The sequence below is a fragment of the Sparus aurata genome, chromosome 22 (genome assembly GCF_900880675.1).
Source record: "Sparus aurata chromosome 22, fSpaAur1.1, whole genome shotgun sequence".
Lineage (NCBI taxonomy): Eukaryota > Metazoa > Chordata > Actinopteri > Spariformes > Sparidae > Sparus > Sparus aurata.
This window is the reverse complement of record NC_044208.1, coordinates 12,039,461-12,060,726: the sequence shown is the minus strand read 5'-3', so window position 1 is coordinate 12,060,726 and position 21,266 is coordinate 12,039,461. Positions and strand designations below refer to the sequence as shown.

General features: G+C 41.9%; 1 protein-coding gene across 2 annotated transcripts; it reads left to right on the top strand.

The window, feature by feature from the left end:
• Positions 1–329: 329 nt before the first annotated feature.
• LOC115574450 (microtubule-associated protein RP/EB family member 3-like) lies at positions 330–20,395 on the top strand. 2 transcript variants are annotated; one of them, XM_030405985.1, is made up of 8 exons: positions 330–460; positions 4,040–4,107; positions 12,487–12,614; positions 12,701–12,846; positions 13,448–13,607; positions 15,845–15,975; positions 16,335–16,487; positions 18,900–20,395. In XM_030405985.1, exons 3-8 carry the CDS (start codon positions 12,494–12,496, stop codon positions 18,966–18,968), a joined length of 780 nt encoding a protein of 259 aa, XP_030261845.1. In that variant the 5' UTR covers positions 330–460; positions 4,040–4,107; positions 12,487–12,493; the 3' UTR covers positions 18,969–20,395. The 2 variants fall into 2 exon arrangements, with proteins under 2 accessions (XP_030261845.1, XP_030261846.1); XM_030405986.1 differs by having other exon boundaries at positions 12,490–12,614; positions 18,900–18,968.
• The last annotated feature ends 871 nt before the right edge of the window (positions 20,396–21,266 follow it).

Below are 21,266 nucleotides of genomic sequence, written 5' to 3'. Positions count from 1 at the left end.
TGTATGCACCCATATCACAATGTCTAATTTGGAGAAGTGTGGATATAGCACAACGGACTCAAAGGTATGTTTTTCATACCCTTGTGTTGTAAAAAATTACATAACCTTGCTCAATTACTGTTACTACTTAGGTAAAAAGCCTGAGTACTTATTACTAATTACCTCTTTAAAATACATGTGAACTTTAATTCAAAGTGAGCTTCATCACTTTAATCTTTAATGAGCAAACACGGGTCGCTGTCACGCTGTGGTGCTTTTCCTTTACTCCGTCATGGCTGCTCATGGGACACCAGTTTCACTAAAAGTAATACAACAATCCTGCAACTCATCTGCGCATGCGCACTGTCAACGGCTTAGGTAAGAGCAGTCTCGCGCAACTTGCAACAGTCGGGGTTATAGCAACGGAAAAGCCCATCGTCAGACACAACGGGACGGCTGACAGAGACGCTGTCGCACTCCAGTGAGTATTATTAACTCAACTTAACTTAAAATTCGCTTCTTTACGATTAAAATCAGTTTATTTAACGGCTTGTTTAATTTACGTCTCAGATAAATACTTGTATCCTCCCGTTGGTGACAGTTATTCTGTCACTGGCAATGTGCGTGTGTATTACCGAACAGGCCTTCAGAGGGGGGTAACGTCAGGCTAAACAAAGTCTCGTTTTCACTCAGCGTTACACTCGGATGTATGCTGAGTCCTGTGGTGTCTCTGAGGTGAAATAAAACCAGGTGGGAAGTCTTTGAATTAAAAAACAACAACAACAGCAGCCACTTACAGCCGGCGTTAGCGTTGTTTAAGTAGTTAGCTCGGAGCTAGCAGCAGTGCAATACAGTCACACACAGTGGCAGCAGTGCCTGTCGCACCGACCACGGCTGTGAAGTCAACTGTCAAAACAGGCAGGCTGACCGGCGAATCCGACTGGCACCAGCCTGCAGCCACAGAGACACACAAGAGGGTTTACATGTCTTTAAATGTACTTAAATACAACAAGAAGACCGTATTCTTCTATCTGCTGACCCTGGGTTTTGTTTCCTCGCATATATGATGATAGCTGACAGCCTGAGGCAGTTTGCTGTAGGTCAAATTACTTTATTTTATTTGATAATCGAAACACGTTTTGGTAGACTCTCCAAAGCCAATGCAGTATAGAAGGCTTACGTACGACATACGACATAACTTTCATCCGTTATTATAAAGATATTCATCCTATATGTTCATTTTGTAAATCTGAAATAATAATGTTTTGTATGTGGGGTTTATGACTGTATAAAGATGGTGTCGTTTACTGTACAGATTATAAAGCCTACTGAGGCATTGTGATTGTGATTTATGGGCTGTATGGATACATACAATTGATTAAATTTGATTGGATATGCCCAATTTCAGATTTGTCAAAACATGTTCTCCTTAACAAGTTCACCAAGAAACTGCTTCTTCTTTCCTGGAAAAGAAAATTTGATTATAACTAATTCAATTGTTTTATTATTCTGTCCCTATTTCTGGAGCTACTATGAATGTGCACATGTGTCAGTCATCCCCCTCATCTGTCTTTTTAATGGCTTTACTATCTGTTTGTGTAGTGTGGCAGCAGTGCAGTGCAAATAAGGTTCAAGGTTTACCTCTGCTATTATTGTACAATACAGGATTGAGCAATAAAATACAGTTGTATCACCACACACACAGAAGATATAAAACCAAGTAATTTAAATTTAGGTATTTAAGATGATAACAATAAAATAGGGAATAAGATGCACATACATATAAAAAGTATAGAAAAAAAGTACTAAAGGTGGAAATGAAAATCAAGTTTATATTCACAAAGACATATTGTTTTGTAAATATAAAACACTACACAAAAAAATATTTAATTTAAATGCAAAGTCAGTGTAATAAGCAGGTTATTGTGCAAAGAAGAGTATACATATCAATCAGATTATGCAATCATTTATGTTTTCATTATTTTTTATCACATACTTTCTTTTGATAGCAACTGTTATAAAAGTAGTATTGCGACAGTTTCACAAATTTTGAAGAAGAAAAACCCATTTAGAGATTATTCTCATTATTGATGGAACCATCTGTTATTTCCTTGATTAACTGTTAAATCAATAAAATGTCCAATATTAATAAATTATGCAAAACAATAGCATCAGACTTTCCAAAGGCTTAAATGGCCAAATCATATTTCTTGTTTTATCGGACCAATGGCCCAAACCCAAATTTGTTCAGTAGTATATTATGGAAGACTGCGAAAACTGACAAACATTCAAATTTGAGAAGCTGGAACCGTAGAATTGTTGGCATTAAAAAAAAAAAAAAAGACTTTCGCAATAATTGACTTCATAATCAAAATAGTCTGCGATACATTTTCTTCTTTCTTCAGTTGACAAACTGTTTCAGCCATTATTACAATGATGAATACAGTACAAACTAAATAAACAGGCCTAAACAAGTGTTAGATACTATATAAGAGATCAAACAATGACCAGATAAGATGCAAATAAGGTAAACACTTATTTTTGTATTCATGCGTCTTATTCTGGTAGCAAGAACATGAGTAAAGAAGAAGCTTTTTGGACTTAAGTTTTATATTTACTACAGACTTGTACTCTACTTCTCTATAATATAGAGTCAGAAACAAAAATAAAAAGTGTGTTGATGTCTTTAAGAACTGGAGACTGTTGTGGAAATGGAATCTGTCAGATGGGACAGTCCAAGTTTTGGGTTACACTCAAGTATGATCATGCATCTTATTTTAGGTCACTGACCCTGTCCTTGTGGTCTGTTGTATTTATTAATGCATCATTACTCACGTTTTAGGCAAATGACTATTTAACAAGTTAAACAAAGCCAAACAGGTGTTTCTAAAGCATTGCTCTTTAGGGCTAGAACTAGGGCTGCAACTTTTGATAATTTTCATTATCAGGTCATTTTTCAAATACTTGTCAATATATCTATTGTTCAACTATTGTTTGACAATTTTATTTTATGTATTGTACCATTATTTAACCAGGACTGAAGTCCAATTGAAATTAAAAAATGTTTTTCAAGTCTTAATGTCTTCAGAAGACCTGTTTTGTCTGGGCAACAGTTCAACACATGAAGAGATTAATTTAACTCTCATATAAGACAGTGTAAAACAGCAAATAACGTTTTAGATGATGGAACCAATATATATTTGTCATTATTGCTTGAAGATATTCTGAGAATTGTATCACTCGTACTGATACCTTCCGTTTAATTAAAAAGAGACCAAATAGTCAGTAGTTATTGTTTCTAATGGACTGCTTGTGTTTTATGTATCAGTTTTTGTGCTTGGTGTATACAGTTAGCTTCCCAATTGGAAGAGAAAGTCGAGGATGAAAGTATGCTCTTACATGAAAAGGCAGTTAGTGACTTTTATTTTGCTAACATATAAGTTAGTCAAAGTAGATCAATTGGCTAAAAGGACACTTTGTATTCACCCACCTGAAGACCAGCATAACCAGTAGCTCCACCGGCTGCAACCAAATGAGCAGCATTTTCCTGGTTTATGGTTTTACCTCTGTGAAGCACTGCAGTCAGGAAGTTATTGTACAGCACAGCATCCTGGCTGGTGTTTGGTTTGGAGGCAGGAAAACTACAGGAAACTCTTCATTATTGTTGGATTTTTATCTCCAGCTGTCAGTGTGATGAATGTTGTTTTTTCTGCCTATTTGTTACACCTGCTGGAGATCTCAGCGGCCTTTGTGAAGTATTACATCATGTTGGACCTGAGCTAAAAGGATTAACTGTGGCACAGATTAGTGGCCTAGCAGGTGAACTAGTGACTGATAGTTTATCTCTTTATAACCTTGTGGAGACGCTCTAGAGCACGACACGAAACCATTCTGACCTTTTAGAAACGCAAGTTTTGAGGAAATTAATTATAAACAAAGACAATCATCAGTTACCTTTGAGGAAAATTCTGAGAAGATGACGAGCAAGGTAACTTTGATATATGATCATCTTAACAGTAGCAGAAGTTATGTCTCACATGTTGCTGGTTTCTGTCTCCAGGTCTTTTTATAAGGTGGTCCATCACAACCTGATTTGAACAGTTCACACCCAACACACCCCCAGCGCAGGTGAGTAAAGTGTGTGTGTGTGTGTGTGTGTGTGTGTGTGTGTGTGTGTGTGCGCATTTTTGCCTGGACATGATTGAGTCAACCAAGCAAATCTCTTATATTAGCCTCCTTAGACAGGATACCTTCTTTAACAGTATGTTAGCATAAATGTGTCAAGTGTCAGACATTTAGATAATAATATAAAACTTTATTTTACAGCACACTCAAACAAAAGAAGTGCTTTACATTGTTGAACAAAACCCTTTCAGGACTGCTTGAAAGAGACAGTTCAGACTTTTTAAGAAATGATACAAAAATATAGCTTTTAATAGCTTCCAATTTCAATCAGCAAGACAAAAAGCAGGATTGGAGATACTTTTTATCTATACCTATGTAAGTGTGTACAGCTTGCGTCTTTAAGGAGAACAAAAAAAAAAAATCATTTCAAAGAAGACACAGCAATCGAACCCGTAGCCTGCAGCTGCACTTCCACACTAAAACTGTGTGCACAACAAATGGTGGTCACGTTGAATACATTTACTTCTTCTGAGATCCTTTATTTATATGGAAAGAGGGTTTGAGAAACAACTTGATGCAACCCTTTTGTCTTTTTGTTTAACAAAATATAAAAAAAAAAAATGTAATATTGTTTGAATGTCCCTTTGCCCTAACCTGCAAAAAGCTACCAGGATAAAGTCATGCTGTATAAAATACCCCTATATAGGGTTAGGTTAAAATGTAAATACTAGGGCTGTCAAAGTTAACTTAATAACGTGTTAATAACGCAACATCCTCTTAACGGTGTTAATTTTTTTAACACATGATTAATGCTCGGTATTAAAAAAAGAAAGAAATGCGCATTGTTTGATTTACGGCCGCCGGTGGCACCTGTAGTCTTGATCAAGGGGGTGGCAGAAGAATAAGAAAGGGAATCAGAAGAACAAGAAGCAGGGTTGGCGTTCGGGAAAAACACGGTGGACTGAAAAGCGAAAGTGAAAGGAAATGGAGAAAGGACTTATGAACGGCAAATTCACTTTCAAAACACTGCCAGATGGTTCGGTCGATAGGACAAAGGTTCTCTGCACGTACTGTCACATGAAATGAGTTACCACTTGTCAGACCTGGCGAAATGAGGACTCAGATGCAGTCAGAGAACGAGTATGACAGGCTTTTATTCTGAAACACTTGTATCTTCTTCAGAAGAAGTGATAACCAAATGGCTATAAACTCTACCTCGTCAACAGACAGAGGAATAGACAAGAAAACAATAAACAGGACGAGAAACTGAAATTTGCTCCCGAAGGAGGGGAAACAAGAAGCAAACACTACACTGGTCTTATAATGAAAAAACTAAGAAACGTTACAACAGAAAATCGCTCTCGAGGAGGAAAAGGACAAAAGGCTATAAAATTATCTACTCTACACTGTGCTGAGAATAATTACAAAATCAAGGCTCTCCACAAGGAGGGAAGAACAAAACAAAAGGCTATAGCTAACTAGAAAACAAAAAGGTTCACAACTGACCAAAAACGTTATCAAAATCACTCTTCGTCAGAGGCATACAAGGAAACAGAAAAACAAGCAAGGCAATACTTATCAAATTCAAGGCAACTCTGTGGCAAGGCTGTGAAAGGCTGGAGATTCATGACATGACGAAATACTCTGGCGACGAGACAGGGGAAGACAAAGACAATATATACACCAGGGAAGGGAGCACAGGTGGAAACAATCAGGGATTAGGGGAGATATCAGACCAGTGACACAAGAGGAAGGGCAAGTGACCTGAAACGAGAGGAGAGTTACTTTTCAAAATAAAACATGAAATTCACAAGACAAAAAACCCCAAGACAGGACATTCCTCACCGCGGTGTGACAGTACCCCCCCCTCTAGGGCCGACTCCTGACGGCCCAGATAGTTCAGGATGGTCCCGGTAGAAGTCGTCAATGAGGCTGGGATCTACAATGTGGCGAGATGGGATCCACTGTCTTTCCTCTGGTCCATATCCTTCCCAGTCAACCAGGAACTGTCTGCCCCGGTTGCGTACTGCCAGAAGCTGCTTGACCTTGTACACCGGCCCTCCATCGACCACCTCCGGAGGCGGGGGAGGTGCGCCGGCTGGAACCATGGGGCTCTCTTTAGCAGGTTTCACCTGGCTGACGTGGAAGGTGGGATGAACGCGGAGGGACCGAGGCAGACGAAGTCGGACCGCTGCGAGTCCTACGAGTCTGGTGACTGGGAATGGTCCAACGAATCGTGGCGCTAGTTTCCTGGAGGGAAACTTAAGGCGCAGGTCCTTGGCGGACAGCCACACCCCTTTGCTATAAACTCTACCTCGTCAACAGACAGAGGAATAGACAAGAAAACAATAAACAGGACGAGAAACTGAAATTCGCTCCCGAAGGAGGGGAAACAAGAAGCAAACACTACACTGGTCTTATAATGAAAAAACTAAGAAACGTTACAACAGAAAATCGCTCTCGAGGAGGAAAAGGACAAAAGGCTATAAAATTATCTACTCTACACTGTGCTGAGAATAATTACAAAATCAAGGCTCTCCACAAGGAGGGAAGAACAAAACAAAAGGCTATAGCTAACTAGAAAACAAAAAGGTTCACAACTGACCAAAAACGTTATCAAAATCACTCTTCGTCAGAGGCATACAAGGAAACAGAAAAACAAGCAAGGCAATACTTATCAAATTCAAGGCAACTCTGTGGCAAGGCTGTGAAAGGCTGGAGATTCATGACATGACGAAATACTCTGGCGACGAGACAGGGGAAGACAAAGACAATATATACACCAGGGAAGGGAGCACAGGTGGAAACAATCAGGGATTAGGGGAGATATCAGACCGGTGACACAAGAGGAAGGGCAAGTGACCTGAAACGAGAGGAGAGTTACTTTTCAAAATAAAACATGAAATTCACAAGACAAAAAACCCCAAGACAGGACATTCCTCACCGCGGTGTGACAGTACCCCCCCCTCTAGGGCCGACTCCTGACGGCCCAGATAGTTCAGGATGGTCCCGGTAGAAGTCGTCAATGAGGCTGGGATCTACAATGTGGCGAGATGGGATCCACTGTCTTTCCTCTGGTCCATATCCTTCCCAGTCAACCAGGAACTGTCTGCCCCGGTTGCGTACTGCCAGAAGCTGCTTGACCTTGTACACCGGCCCTCCATCGACCACCTCCGGAGGCGGGGGAGGTGCGCCGGCTGGAACCATGGGGCTCTCTTTAGCAGGTTTCACCTGGCTGACGTGGAAGGTGGGATGAACGCGGAGGGACCGAGGCAGACGAAGTCGGACCGCTGCGAGTCCTACGAGTCTGGTGACTGGGAATGGTCCAACGAATCGTGGCGCTAGTTTCCTGGAGGGAAACTTAAGGCACAGGTCCTTGGCGGACAGCCACACCCTTTGGCCTGGCTGATAGGCAGGAGCAGGTCGCCTCTTGCAGTCAGCTGTTCTCTTGACGCGATCCCCCTGTCGGATCAGCACCTGTCGGGCGGCTGCCCAGATGCGGCGGCAGCGGCGGACCATGGCGTGGGTGGAGGGGACCGACACTTCCAGCTCATTATCTGGGAACAGAGGTGGTTGATAGCCGAAAGCACAGTTAAATGGCGAGAAGCCAGTGGCTGATGTGGGCAATGAATTATGAGCATACTCAACCCAGACCAGGTGTTTACTCCATGTGGAGGGGTTCTGTGAGACCAAGCACCATAGGCCGGTTTCCAACTGTTGATTTAGGCGTTCGGTCTGGCCATTGGCTTCCGGGTGATACCCCGAGGTCAGGCTGGCTTTGGCGCCGATGAGCCGACAAAACTCCCTCCAGAACCGTGACACAAACTGGGGCCCCCGGTCTGAAATGATGTCCTTGGGGAACCCGTGGACCCTGAAGACGTTGGTCATCATGACCTCGGCCGTTTCTTTGGCGGATGGCAACTTGGGCAGAGCAATAAATCTCACCATCTTAGAAAATCGATCAACCACCGTGAGTACGGTGGTGTTACCTTGGGAGACCGGGAGCCCTGTGACGAAGTCGATGGAGATGTCTGACCACGGTCTGGAGGGTATGGGAAGCGGCCCATGCGGGACCCGGAAGAGGTCTTGTTCCGTGCACAGACCGAACATGCCTCCACGTACTCCAGGACCTCCGGCTCCATGGATGGCCACGAGAACCGCCGGGAAATGACGAACATCGTCCTCCTGACTCCCGGATGACATGAAAGCAGCGAGGTGTGAGCCCAATGGATCACCTGTGGACGTAACTCGGTAGGAACAAATAAGCGATTATCTGGACATCCACAAGGTGACGGAGCACCACCATTAGCTTGCTTTACCTCAGTTTCTATTGGCCAAGTCACCGCTCCAACCACACGGGTCAGTGGAAGGATGGTTTCAGGCTCCTTGGCATCAGGCTCGGGGTCAAATAATTGAGACAGGACGTCCGGTTTAACATTCCGGGACCCCGGCCTGTAAGAAAGGGAAAAGGAAAAGCGGTTAAAGAATAGAGCCCACCTGGCCTGGCGAGAGTTCAATCTCTTAGCTTTTCTGATATATTCCAGATTTTTATGATCGGTCCAGACAATGAATGGATGTTCGGCCCCCTCCAGCCAATGCCTCCACTCCTCTAAGGCGAGTTTGACCGCCATCAGCTCCCGATTGCCGACATCATAGTTTCTTTCCGCCTTGGACAGCCACCGCGACAGAAAGGCGCAGGGATGCATCTTGCCATCTCGTTTGGAACGTTGAGACAGGACCGCACCTACTCCTTCATTGGAAGCGTCGACCTCCACCACGAATTGGCGCTGTGGATCTGGCATGGTGAGAATGGGAGCTGAGGTGAAACTGTGCTTGAGAGTCTGGAATGCCTTCTCAGCCTCGGGCGACCAGTGGAACTGCACCTGTGTGGAGGTAAGAGCATGGAGAGGGGCAGCTATTGCGCTGAAGCCTCTGACAAACCGCCTGTAAAAGTTAGCAAACCCCAGGAATTGCTGAACCTTCTTGCGGCTGTAGGCCAATCTGCCACAGCGCTAACTTTAGCCGGATCCATCTGCACCCTTCCAGGAGCTACAATGAAGCCCAGGAAGGAGACGGTGTCGGCATGAAACACACTTTTCGGCTTTGACATACAAGTCGTTGTCTAACAGTCTCTTTAAAACTTGGTTTACGTGATCTTGGTGTGTGTCAAGGTCAGGTGAGTAGATCAAGATGTCGTCAAGGTAAACATACACAAACTGGTCAAGAAAGTCTCGTAGTACGTCGTTGATCATGGCTTGAAACACCGCGGGGGCATTGGTGAGACCGAAAGGCATAACTCTGTACTCGTAGTGGCAACTTGGCGTGTTAAATCCAGTCTTCCACTCATCGCCCTCCTTTATACGAATCAAATGGTAGGCATTTCTGAGATCAAGTTTGGTAAACACTTTGGCCTGTTGTAACTGATCAAACACAGAGGACATGAGAGGGAGAGGATAGCGGTTCTTTATTGTGATTTCATTTAGTGGGCTATAGTCTATGCAGGGTCTTAGAGACCCGTCTTTTTTCCCCACAAAGAAAAACCCAGCCCCTGCTGGTGAGGATGAGGGTCGAATCAGGCCCGCTTTCAGTGACGCCGTGATGCATTCTCTCATGGCCTCCCTCTCAGGTCCCGAAACGGAGTACAGACGCCCTTTGGGAATGGCGGAACCGGGAATTAGGTCGATGGCACAATCGTATGGGCGATGAGGTGGTAAAGACAGGGCCTTGGTTTTGCTGAAGACTGTTCTGAGGTGATGGTAGCAGGGAGGAACCGAGCTCAGGTCCGGGTATTCTGTGTCTGTGGCAGGGTTGGCAGAAAACAGGTTAATTTCGGTGACTTTTTCTTCCTCAGTTACAGGGGTAATACAGTTCTTAGCGCAGTCTGTTGCCCATTTTCTGACCTTTCCCGTTCTCCAGTCTATGTGGGGGTTGTGCAAAAACAGCCAAGGTTGTCCCAAAATCAATGAATGAGAGGAGGAGGTGAACAGATAGAAACGAATAATTTCATGGTGATGATCAATGTACATCTGGGTGGGTTTGCTGATGTGCGTAATAGCAAATAGTTCCTTACCATTTAGGGAACTGGCCTTGATGGGTTTGGCTAGTGGCTCAGAATTGAGCCCCAACCTTTTGGCTAATCCCCAGTCCATCAGGCTTCGTCCGCCCCTGAGTCTATTCACCCCTCCAGATCTGTAGCTGTGTGATGCATTATCGTAACTTTGGTGAGCGTGCGTGGCACAGAGCTAGAACCCGTAACATGACTCACCGCCTGGGATTTCTTGGCTGGGCATGATAAGACAAGATGGCCGACCTCTCCGCAGTAGAAACATCTTCCCTCCAGCTGCCGCTTCCTCCGCTCCTCCGGTGTCAGCCGAGCTCTTCCCAGCTGCATGGGCTCCACCTCTCGATCGGTGCTGGGTTGGGAAGGCGGATCGGACGGTGAACGAAGTTCCAGCGGGCAGCTCGCGGAAGGCGAGCTCGTTGTCCTCTCTGCAGCTGCCGGTCTTCCGCCTCGCTGCCGCCGAAGCTGGGTGAGTCGGTTGTCCGTCCGGATAGCCAGCGTGATGAGGGAATCCACGTCGGAAGGTAAGTCCAGAGGGACGAGGAGATCTTGTATAGGGGCTGCCAGCCCCTTCAGGAACACATCGTATAAGGCTGTGTCGTTCCATCCGCTCTCCACTGCCAGGGTGCGAAACCGAATTGCGTAGTCGCACACGGAACCGCTGCCTTGCTTCAGACTGCTCAGTTCCTGTGCTTTCTCTCGGTCAGTGGTGACAGGGTCAAATGTCTTGGTTAATGCTGTCTGGAAATCTAGGAGAGAATTGCATATGGCTGAACCGCGACTCCATTCAGCTGAAGCCCAGGCTTTGGCCCTACCGGTCAGATGGGATATCATAAATGCAATCTGGGATCGTTCGGTGGGAAAAACATGGGGTGCCAGTTCGAAATGGATTGAACAGTCAATCAAAAGTACCTTGCACAGTCCGGGTTCTCCGCTATACTGGGCTGGAGGAGCCAACTTACAACCGGCTCCGTGGATGGGCGTGGCCGGAGCTGGTGCAGCATTAGTGGTAGGGGGCGGAGCTGTAGGATTCTGTCGCGGAAATTGCCCCAGTAGGTCTTGGAGCTGGGAGGATAGGTGGCCCATTTGCGCAGCCATCGCCGTCTGGAACTCCTCTTGACGGCCGAGACGCGCCTCCTGAGTCCGCAATACCTCCAACACCCGTTCTGCCTCTGCTGAGTCCATACTGGCCAGAGTATACTGTCAGACCTGGCGAAATGAGGACTCAGATGCAGTCAGAGAACAAGTATGACAGGCTTTTATTCTGAAACACTTGTATCTTCTTCAGAAGAAGTGATAACCAAATGGCTATAAACTCTACCTCGTCAACAGACAGAGGAATAGACAAGAAAACAACAGGACGAGAAACTGAAATTCGCTCCCGAAGGAGGGGAAACAAGAAGCAAACAGAACACTGGTCTTATAATGAAAAAACTAAGAAACGTTACACCAACAGAAAATCGCTCTCGAGGAGGAAAAGGACAAAAGGCTATAAAATTATCTACTCTACACTGTGCTGAGAATAATTACAAAATCAAGGCGCTCCACAAGGAGGGAAAAACAAAACAAAAGGCTATAGCTAACTAGAAAACAAAAAGGTTCACAACTGACCAAAAACGTTATCAAAATCAAAATCACTCTTCGTCAGAGGCATACAAGGAAACAGCAAAACAAGCAAGGCAATACTTATCAAATTCAAGGCAACTCTGTGGCAAGGCTGTGAAAGGCTGGAGATTCATGACATGACGAAATACTCTGGCGACGAGACAGGGGAAGACAAAGACAATATATACACCAGGGAAGGGAGCACAGGTGGAAACAATCAGGGATTAGGGGAGACATCAGACCGGTGACACAAGAGGAAGGGCAAGTGACCTGAAACGAGAGGAGAGTTACTTTTCAAAATAAAACATGAAATTCACAAGACAAAAAACCCAAGACAGGACATTCCTCACCGCGGTGTGACACCACTGAAGTACATTGAGTCTCAAATATCATTTGCAAGCCAAACACATGGCAGATGCAGAGAGGGTTGACAGTGGATGCTCATAATCGAAACTGATTGATGACCTTATAGTAGAAAATTGAATCGTACATGTGGAGAATCGTAACACTCTTATGTTCCCAGTAATATGGAATACACATATGACTTTTCTCCCACAGTACCAGTGTAGTAAGCATTATAATAGATCAAGTGGTTTACACGATTCTATTAAATGAAAAAATGCCACAGCTTTGGTAATGATAAAACACAGAGTTAGAAACTTTTTTCCTCTAATGCTGTCTTTATTATGTGTGTTTGTGCGTGTGTGTGTGTGAAGCAGGAGGATGGCGGTGAATGTCTACTCCACCTCTATGACCATAGAGAACCTGAGTCGTCATGACATGTTGGCATGGGTTAATGACTCTCTACAGCTCACCTACACAAAGATCGAGCAGCTTGGCTCAGGTAAACACCCACACATCTTGTATATGTTGAGCTTGTTATTAAATTCAAATGTGTAAAAATATATAAAAGTTAAAATTTTTCCTCAGGTGCTGCCTACTGTCAGTTCATGGACATGCTGTTTCCAGGCTGCATATTGTTGAAGAAAGTCAAGTTCAGTGCTAAGTTGGAACATGAATACATCCACAATTTCAAGGTCTTACAGGCTTCATTCAAGAGAATGAATGTGGACAAGGTGAGAACTCACACACATATATGAACACATCCGGACCAGATTTGATTAAACACATCTTCCTCCAATTTGCTTTACAGACAGAAGTCAAACAAAAATGCATAATACATCAAGCTGTTGAAACACTTAAGTTGTTTCCAGATAAGATCCATATCACACATAGATCATAGAGGTTGTAGTTTGCAGGGGAACTATTGCTGCATCCTGTGTTTCATACTGCCCAAGAGGATTGTGATTGGTTTAAAGAAATGCAAACAAGCCACAGTGTTTGTCTCCCCTATACGAGAATGATAATGTGTTCAGCAAGACTTTTCTTCAGCAAAGTGTGGAGATGAGTCTGGCTGTGCAAGTCCAGCCCCAAAATAATACTTTGTCTTTCTCATTTTATCCCCAAATTTTATGTAATGACATTTTGATGTTTTGTTTTGTTTTTTGTTTGTTTTTTTATGGCTTTCCAGCATTTATTTTAGATCATAAATGCAGGGGACCTCTCTGCTGTTCTTTATATTACATTATAAAGATCATATAAATTCTGTGAGATCCCACCTTGACACATAATCTCTGTCATCCTCTCTTTCTTGATCTCCTTATCTGTCTCTCTCAGATCATTCCTGTGGAGAGGCTGGTGAAAGGGAAGTTCCAGGACAACTTTGAGTTTCTTCAGTGGTTCAAGAAGTTTTTTGACGCCAACTATGATGGGAAAGAATACGACCCTTTACTGACACGGCAGGGCCAGGATGTAACACCACCTCCTCCTACCCCAGGTACGTACACACAACCACACACACTTGTGTTTGTCTGACACCATAAGTTGTGAGTGAACTCGAAAGCTTCATTTCATTGCTCTCAACTCTTCATGCAAACACATCCCCACCTCTAACCCAGGTGAAACCATTCTTCACAAACCTAAACGACCCTCCCGCTCAGGTAACATCCCCTGCATCGAACATATGTGTATGTGTTTGTGTGCTTGTCAGTGCTTGCAGAGTGTCTGACCTACTTTCAGACTTGGAGTTACTGGGATTGGTCTATTCTGGCCTGTTGTGTGCAGTATTTGTGACTTTGATTGTATCTCTGTAGTTGCATAATAGAAATGTTTTAATAGTTTTAAACAATCTCACAAGATGTTCTGCTTTTTCTCCATATGTTGTTGATCAGAGTCAGTTAAAATTCAGAATGGCATTTAAATGTGTTATACATGTTAATACATGTTATGTATGGTATAAGAGGAAAATTTAAAAAGGACATAAGTTGGAATCGATTGTCTCAGAACTGCTCTTGTCAAGCTCTATACTCAGGGACAATAAATATATATATGGTTTCAAACGGGGCTGTTCAACTGTGACGAAGGGCAATATGAAAAATTAAAAAGTTCGTAACTCAAACATTGCTAGCGGTCTCAAGGTTTTGCAATAAATGAGCTGGAACAAAATGGCTACAAAAATACCAGAATAGTTTTTTAACATTATAAAATCAAACCACAAGACTTCCTGGAAGAATGTGTGTGCTTTTTTTTGCATGTGAATATGTTTTTCTGAATCACTTGAGGCTGAGAAAACCTTACCAAAATGAGGTAATTTGGCCAGTTCTCACTTCTTGATGGGGCTTGTAGACGTGTAGAACTTGGTTTAAAGTCGGTTTAAGCAAGCAAAAAACTGATTCGCAGCAACAAGTCCTTCATACTAGGCCTGCACGACATGAAGAAAATCTGCGATGTGCGATAACACTGTTCAATATTGAGATGGCGATATAACTTGCCAAATAAACAAATGGTAAAGTTTGAATATTATTAACTATACAGTTAATGATGGCTAATGTTAGTTTTGAATTGTTTATGTAGGTGGTGATGGAGGTTAGTTGTGTTTCCTCTAGAAGTTGCAACAACTGCTCTGTATGTTTTACACAGTACCTGTAACACGTTGTCTCTCCTGAATCCAAAATAAGTCCATATAGCAGAAGTGCTGTTTCTTTTCACCACAAGGTCTTCGTCGACCACATTTTCATGGCTTTTCTCTCCTCTCTCAGCCATCATAACCTGGCATTCACCACCAAACTGGTACCGATTAATTTTGTCAGTGTAGCTAATGCTAGCTGGGGCTTCATCTGATTGGCCCTTGTATCCAGGGCTCCGTCTGAGGCTAAATGTTGGCATGCTCAAGGTGCATGCATGGCGCATGTAAACAAAATGATTTTTCTTATTCATCGTGTGTCAGGCAGTCTTTTGAGATGTGTTTATTGCACATGTTCATATCGCGATGACGACGAAAATTCGATTTATCGGGCAGCCTTACTTCATACGTGTCTTCCCTGCATCTGCTCAGCCAAAGAACTGCAGATCAAGAAGTTTTTGACAAATCTCACAGCCCAACATTCAATACTGTAGCTACACACGGGAAATAAGAGAGAAGGTGAGGATGTTCCTATAGATTAATTTCCATGATGTTTAAAACGAAGTTCAAAATTCGACTTGTCAGCTCGTCAGTTGGTAGAGCACATGTTCCATGTACAGAGTCTGTGCACTTGCTGCACTGGTCCAGGATTCAAGTCTGACCTGTGGCCCTTTACTGCATGTCATCCCCCCTCTTTTCATCATGACAACACATTACTAACTCGAGGTTAAGAAATAACGTTTATTGAACAAAAAATCTATAAGAAACGTGCAATATTATTACAACATTTCAGTGCAGATTACAGCAGTAATTCATTGAATTCAGTGTACATTGATAGAATAACAATAGTTGAATTGACTGGTATTTCTGGTGTTGACAAGTGAGAGTAGCAATGTTTAAAAGACTGATCAACTGATTGCACACATCCATTATGATAAGTTGCTTTGGATTCACATTTACACACATATAATGCCAGAAATGCATGAGCTATTATATTTCCTGTGTAGACAGACAGCTGCATTTGTTAAAATGAAGCATTTCACTGTTAGTCGACTGAAAACAACTCAGCCCAAAGGTATTTATGTATAAATGTGTGTGTTTCTGTCTTCCAGGCCCCATGAGAACATCTCCCACGGTACCGAAGACTGTTCCTACCCCTCAGAGGCAGATAGCACCAGCCCGCAGGAGCGCCCCCATGACCCGCAATGGAGGAGACGCTGAGCTCATAGAGCTCAACCAGCAGGTGACACTACGGATTGATTAGTGACACCCTTCAATGTTCGAGACACTTTAACTTTGAGAGCCATTTTTGGCACAAGCACATCACATTGGGAGTACCACACTGCTCTCTCATAATTAAGTAACAAAACAAGGTCACTGTGCTCGGTCTGTCCCATGATGAAAGGAGGGTGCAAGAATTTTTGGACTGAATGAACGTACTCACACATTGTTACAGTATGTTTAGCATTTTAAAGTCAAAATTAAATAGGTTCAAGGTTAATTTAATGGATCTAAGTTGTATTCCCTCTATGCATATTTATTTGTACCATATTCATTCTTTAGTTGTTGTGTTAGTTGTCTTTTCACTGTCTCTGCTCACAGCTGCTCGATTTGAAGCTTACTGTAGAGGGGCTGGAGAAGGAGAGGGACTTCTACTTTACAAAGCTGAGAGACATCGAGCTCATCTGCCAGGAAAATGACAATGATAATAACCCAGTCCTCACCAAAATCATGGATACACTGTATGCTACAGAGGTAAATACAAATCACACAAATGGAGCACATGCATCCAGATATATTGATTTCACTGTATTTACTACATGAATTAATAGTTGCACTCATCAATTATTAGTCAATCATCATCAGTCATTTATCTGATCAGTTTAAGCTGAAAAATACATAATGTATACATATATGTGTGTGTGTATATATATATATATATATATATATATATACATACACATATATATGTAACTAATATTATATATTACAAATACTGTCACTGCTGTTTGTTATTGTGTTTTACATATTTATTCTTCAAAAATAAACAGACACAGAAGTTAGTGGCAGCAGATAAACCCCACCCTGCAGATTTTCACACAAGTCAATGGTTTTAACTTCATTGCTGCAAAAGAAGCAACATCCCATGTATCCAGGAACAACTAAAAGCTATACGTTAAATATTAATGAGATTACTATTAAGATTAACTCTATGTGCAGGCCTAATTAGAAAAGACCACCCCGCTTCTTCCAAGATGTAAATAGGGGGCAATAATTTCCTTCTATTTCAAGCCCTGCATTTACAGCACATACAAAAGAAACCAGGTAACTGCTTACACATGTGCTTACATAGGTAACAGATTACCTATATTACACATATCAAAACATTTTAGTCGTAGAAGACACTGCTTACTGATCCTGACTTTTTTACACACTGCAGTGACACAGCACACTTCAATGTGAATTTTTGCATACAGCCAAAGGTTCAGCTGTGGCTTGTTCATAGTTCTAGTATAGTTTGACTTTGTGTCAGTGTAAGTTGTATTCAGACCTTAGTTTGGATGAATACTATTTCAAATATGATGATGCCTTGTTACTAAATGTATTGATTGATGCTGACCAGTGTTGGGTAACCTTACTTTTAAAATTAACACGCTACTTTAAAAGATTACTTACATTTAAAAGTAACTTACATTATTGCATTATCTACTGAGAAAAGTCACGCGCTAGCGTACTTTAGAGTTACCAATAATGACATTAAAACCTTGCGACTCTTTGCGTATGTCAGTTATATTGTCCAGGTGGTGTGTAGCAAACTGTACTTGTACTTTTTTCAATGTATTGACTCCACTGTCATTTTGTAGCCTTCTTTCCCGCCCAAAGTTGGTAAAAACCTAATGATAGGAATGACAGATGCAGTATAGCATTAACAGCTCTTTGTTTTGCTCACAATCTGACAGTGAACTGAGCAGAGGCATACAGTATTAGGCACAGCTGTTTCAATGAAAACTATAGAACAACCAGTTATCCTCTGGGCACAACTTGCATTTCACCCTGATGTTGGTCTTGTCCTTTTCACACGAAAATTCAAAATAATGGGAATATTTCGATTAAAGAAATTCTGTCCTCTCTGCAATCTCGCTACATTCAATTAGCAAGCTACGCATGCGTACTGACACAACCGCAGGTTTACCTTCTGCAGGCATGCATCCACCTGCTGAACAGTAGGAGAGAAACAGAAACAGTGCAAATGCTTTAGGGATTTTATTTTATTTTTGTGGTGGCAAAAGGAAAGGAAAAGCAATTTATCCAGTAACGGATTACTCATTATAACAGAAAGTAATCCGATTTCTCTAACAGATTACTTAGTTACAAGCTACCCCAAACACTGATGCTGACAAGGCAACACTTTACCTGACATAAGTCTTGTTTTTGCACATTTGCAAGTTTACGAACACAATTGGTAACTTGGTTATGGGTGTACCGTAAGTGGCAAAGAAATCAAGCTGGGGAAATTAGTTTTCATTAATTCTCACCACAATAATTGAAACCTGGCTTCTCATCTACATAACTTGTAACTGCTGCAGTCTGTAGCTTGGTTACTCAAATGCATTTAAATGTAGTGAATGTTTTATTTGAGTTCAGACTGTCATAGGTTTTGATTTAACTCTATAATTACATTTAAGGACTGGGGTTTGTGGTAATTTCAAACATATTGATTTTAGTGTTTAGTCAAGATGCAACTTGGCTGGCTTTAGATTTAGACATTTCGCCTCTTATTCAAAAGGCTTCAGTTGAGAACTGAAAAACTGACAAAGCATTTCTCAAGATGTGTTTTACAGTCCTTATTTAGAGTCTTTGTGGCATCAGTTTTCCTCTTTGTGACTGCAGTTTTTTAAGAATCTGCTCCTTGATCCATCACAGCATTGTGCAATGTTTGTGACTACTATATTTAAGATGTTACAGCAGTCTGATGATTACCAAATTACAAGTGAGCTGTCAAAGGCAACATAAAGCATCTTACAAGTACATCTTACGAGAGCCAAGGCAAGAAGGAATGTCTCAAAACACTCTCACTAATACCCACCATACAATTAAAATCCACGAAAACCAGATATTATGACTGCTATTACAATGTCATACACTGACTTCAGTCTTCTTTTCCAGGAGGGATTTGCACCACCAGATGATGATGAGATTGACGAAGTGGCACAGGGAGACCAGGACGAGTTCTGAACTCCTCCTCATCTGTTCATCACCTTCATAAACCAGCCCCCTCCCCTCTCACCCTTTTACCTACCTGAAAATTATTGTCATAATTCCCCTTTTTTCCTCTTTATTTGACTTTTTACGACCCCCTTACCTCTCCCATTGTGTCTGTGGCTGTCCATATCCATCACGACTTTGTTGCACAGCCTAGCTTCCCAAAACTAGCAAATGACACTTAACCCAGATCTGTCTGGACCAGGGCCCAGCAGCCTGACTTGGCTTACTCAACTTATTCTAACCAGAGGCTAACCTCAGAGGTTTGAGGTTAAAAGCAATGAGATTACAGAGATTCAGCACTAACAGCCTGCAGCCGAGAATGCTGTCAATATGTCTGTCACTTTCTTTCACCATGCACTTTGATTGGTCACCACAAGAAGACATGCACTTGCATCAGGGTACAGAGTTAACATATGAAACCACACAATGTTTTCCACACAATGTGATCAGTTTGAGTATATTTTGGCTGTAAATTTCACAAAGTGAGATTATAAATGGTGTTTAGCCCCTTTAGAGAGCAGCCTGCACATACAATATATTTTTAAAATATTGCTTATGATGACACGTGAACGTACATTCAACCCGCAGACATATCGCAAGACTCTGAACTGCACACATGTACTTGTAAAGAAGTCATCATTCCAAGGTAAAAGCACTACAGTTGAAAATGCTCTATTCATCAAGTTGTCCCACCATTGCTCATGAATGCTTTATGAGACAGCATGATGTATTTATGTTTTTATTTATTTATCTTTTTTTAATCTGCTTGATACAGTTTCTGCAAAAAAAATGAGGTTTTGGATTTGGAAATCTTGCACTAAATGTAGCTGAAACAAACCGACTGAAATGATCCAAAACGCCAACATGCAGTGACTGGCTGTAGCCAGGATGATACAGGAAGAAGCTATTTTATATTTTGTAGATTTCTTTTAAAGAGGTTTGTTTTTTATTTGCATTGAATTCCTCACTGGCCAAGTCAGAGGCGTCAGTGTAAAAGTTATTTATCAGACAAATGTCAGGCTTTGAATTCTATGAATGAACAAATGTAATTAACAAAAAAAATAAATACGATTACGGACAGACACTACTAAATACTAATGTTTGACTGTGTTAAATGAGTTAAACATTGTAGCTGCTATCATTATTTTTCTGTTGCTATTTAATTGAGTTTTGTTGCAAAAGTGTTCAAATGCCACGGTAGCTGCCAAGGCACTATAGGTGGTTTATTGTGATTGACAGCCAGGCAGAGGGTGACTGACAGTGGTTAGACCAGTCAGAGAGAACATAACATCAAACCCTCTCTCACTGTTTGCTATCATGGCAGCCATGTGATAAACCTGCATCATTTGGAGTTAACTGCTGGAATTAAATAAAGCTCTGAGGTTCAAGAAAAGTAACTAACTTTGTTGTTGTGTGTGCTGTCTGCCATGTTGCTGTTGTATTTCTCATTTATCAGCAGTAGTATGTTGTTCCTCATGTAAATCAGTGTGAAACTTATAGTAAAAACATAAGGATGAGTCTGGCAGTCGTTGCCAAGAAATTAGTTGTACTTGAAAACAATTTTGGGACTATAATAGAGGTTTATTGCTAAGGAAACAAAAGTAAAATTGACTTGCAAAAGAATAACTCAGTGACCGTGCAGGACGGCCACTGCTGTCTGTGGTTAAGCTTCCACTCAGATGAAATAGACAAGGGCTTGAGAGGGATCCAGGAGGTTTGTGCCAAACACTAAGAGACTCATTTGAGCGAAACTAAGTGCCTCTTTTGAGAGACACTGCAGCCAAAACTCACCGTCTGTTCCACAGCGCAGCCAGACAGAAACCTGCAGCAGACCCATGGTTTAACTGGACCTGGCACTTATCAGTGATCGAGCCCTCAGCAGAGAGCTTACAGGGATCAGATAATACAGTGCAGGAGTTCAAGTGTTAGGACAAACCTCCCGATGGAAACTCACTATAACCTGCTGCCATCATAACTTTTTTCTTGATACTGCTTTGCATTATTCTGTTTACATCTCAGATCCAGTTTATATGAAGAATTAAAATTTTTTTTTTCTTTTTTTTGTTATCCAAACCCAAAGTTTTCATATTTCCCTTGTTGCTACAATATGAAAAAGAAAATTATAAGCTGAGCAGCGGTCAGTACATAAGGATTCTTGTACCTGGGGCTTGTTCTGGTCTTTGAATTATTTTTGAATGTCCAAATGTTAGAACCCCTTGTTTTGTCATAATTTAACTCAAACTCCTTAGTTTTTGTTGAAAAACTCTC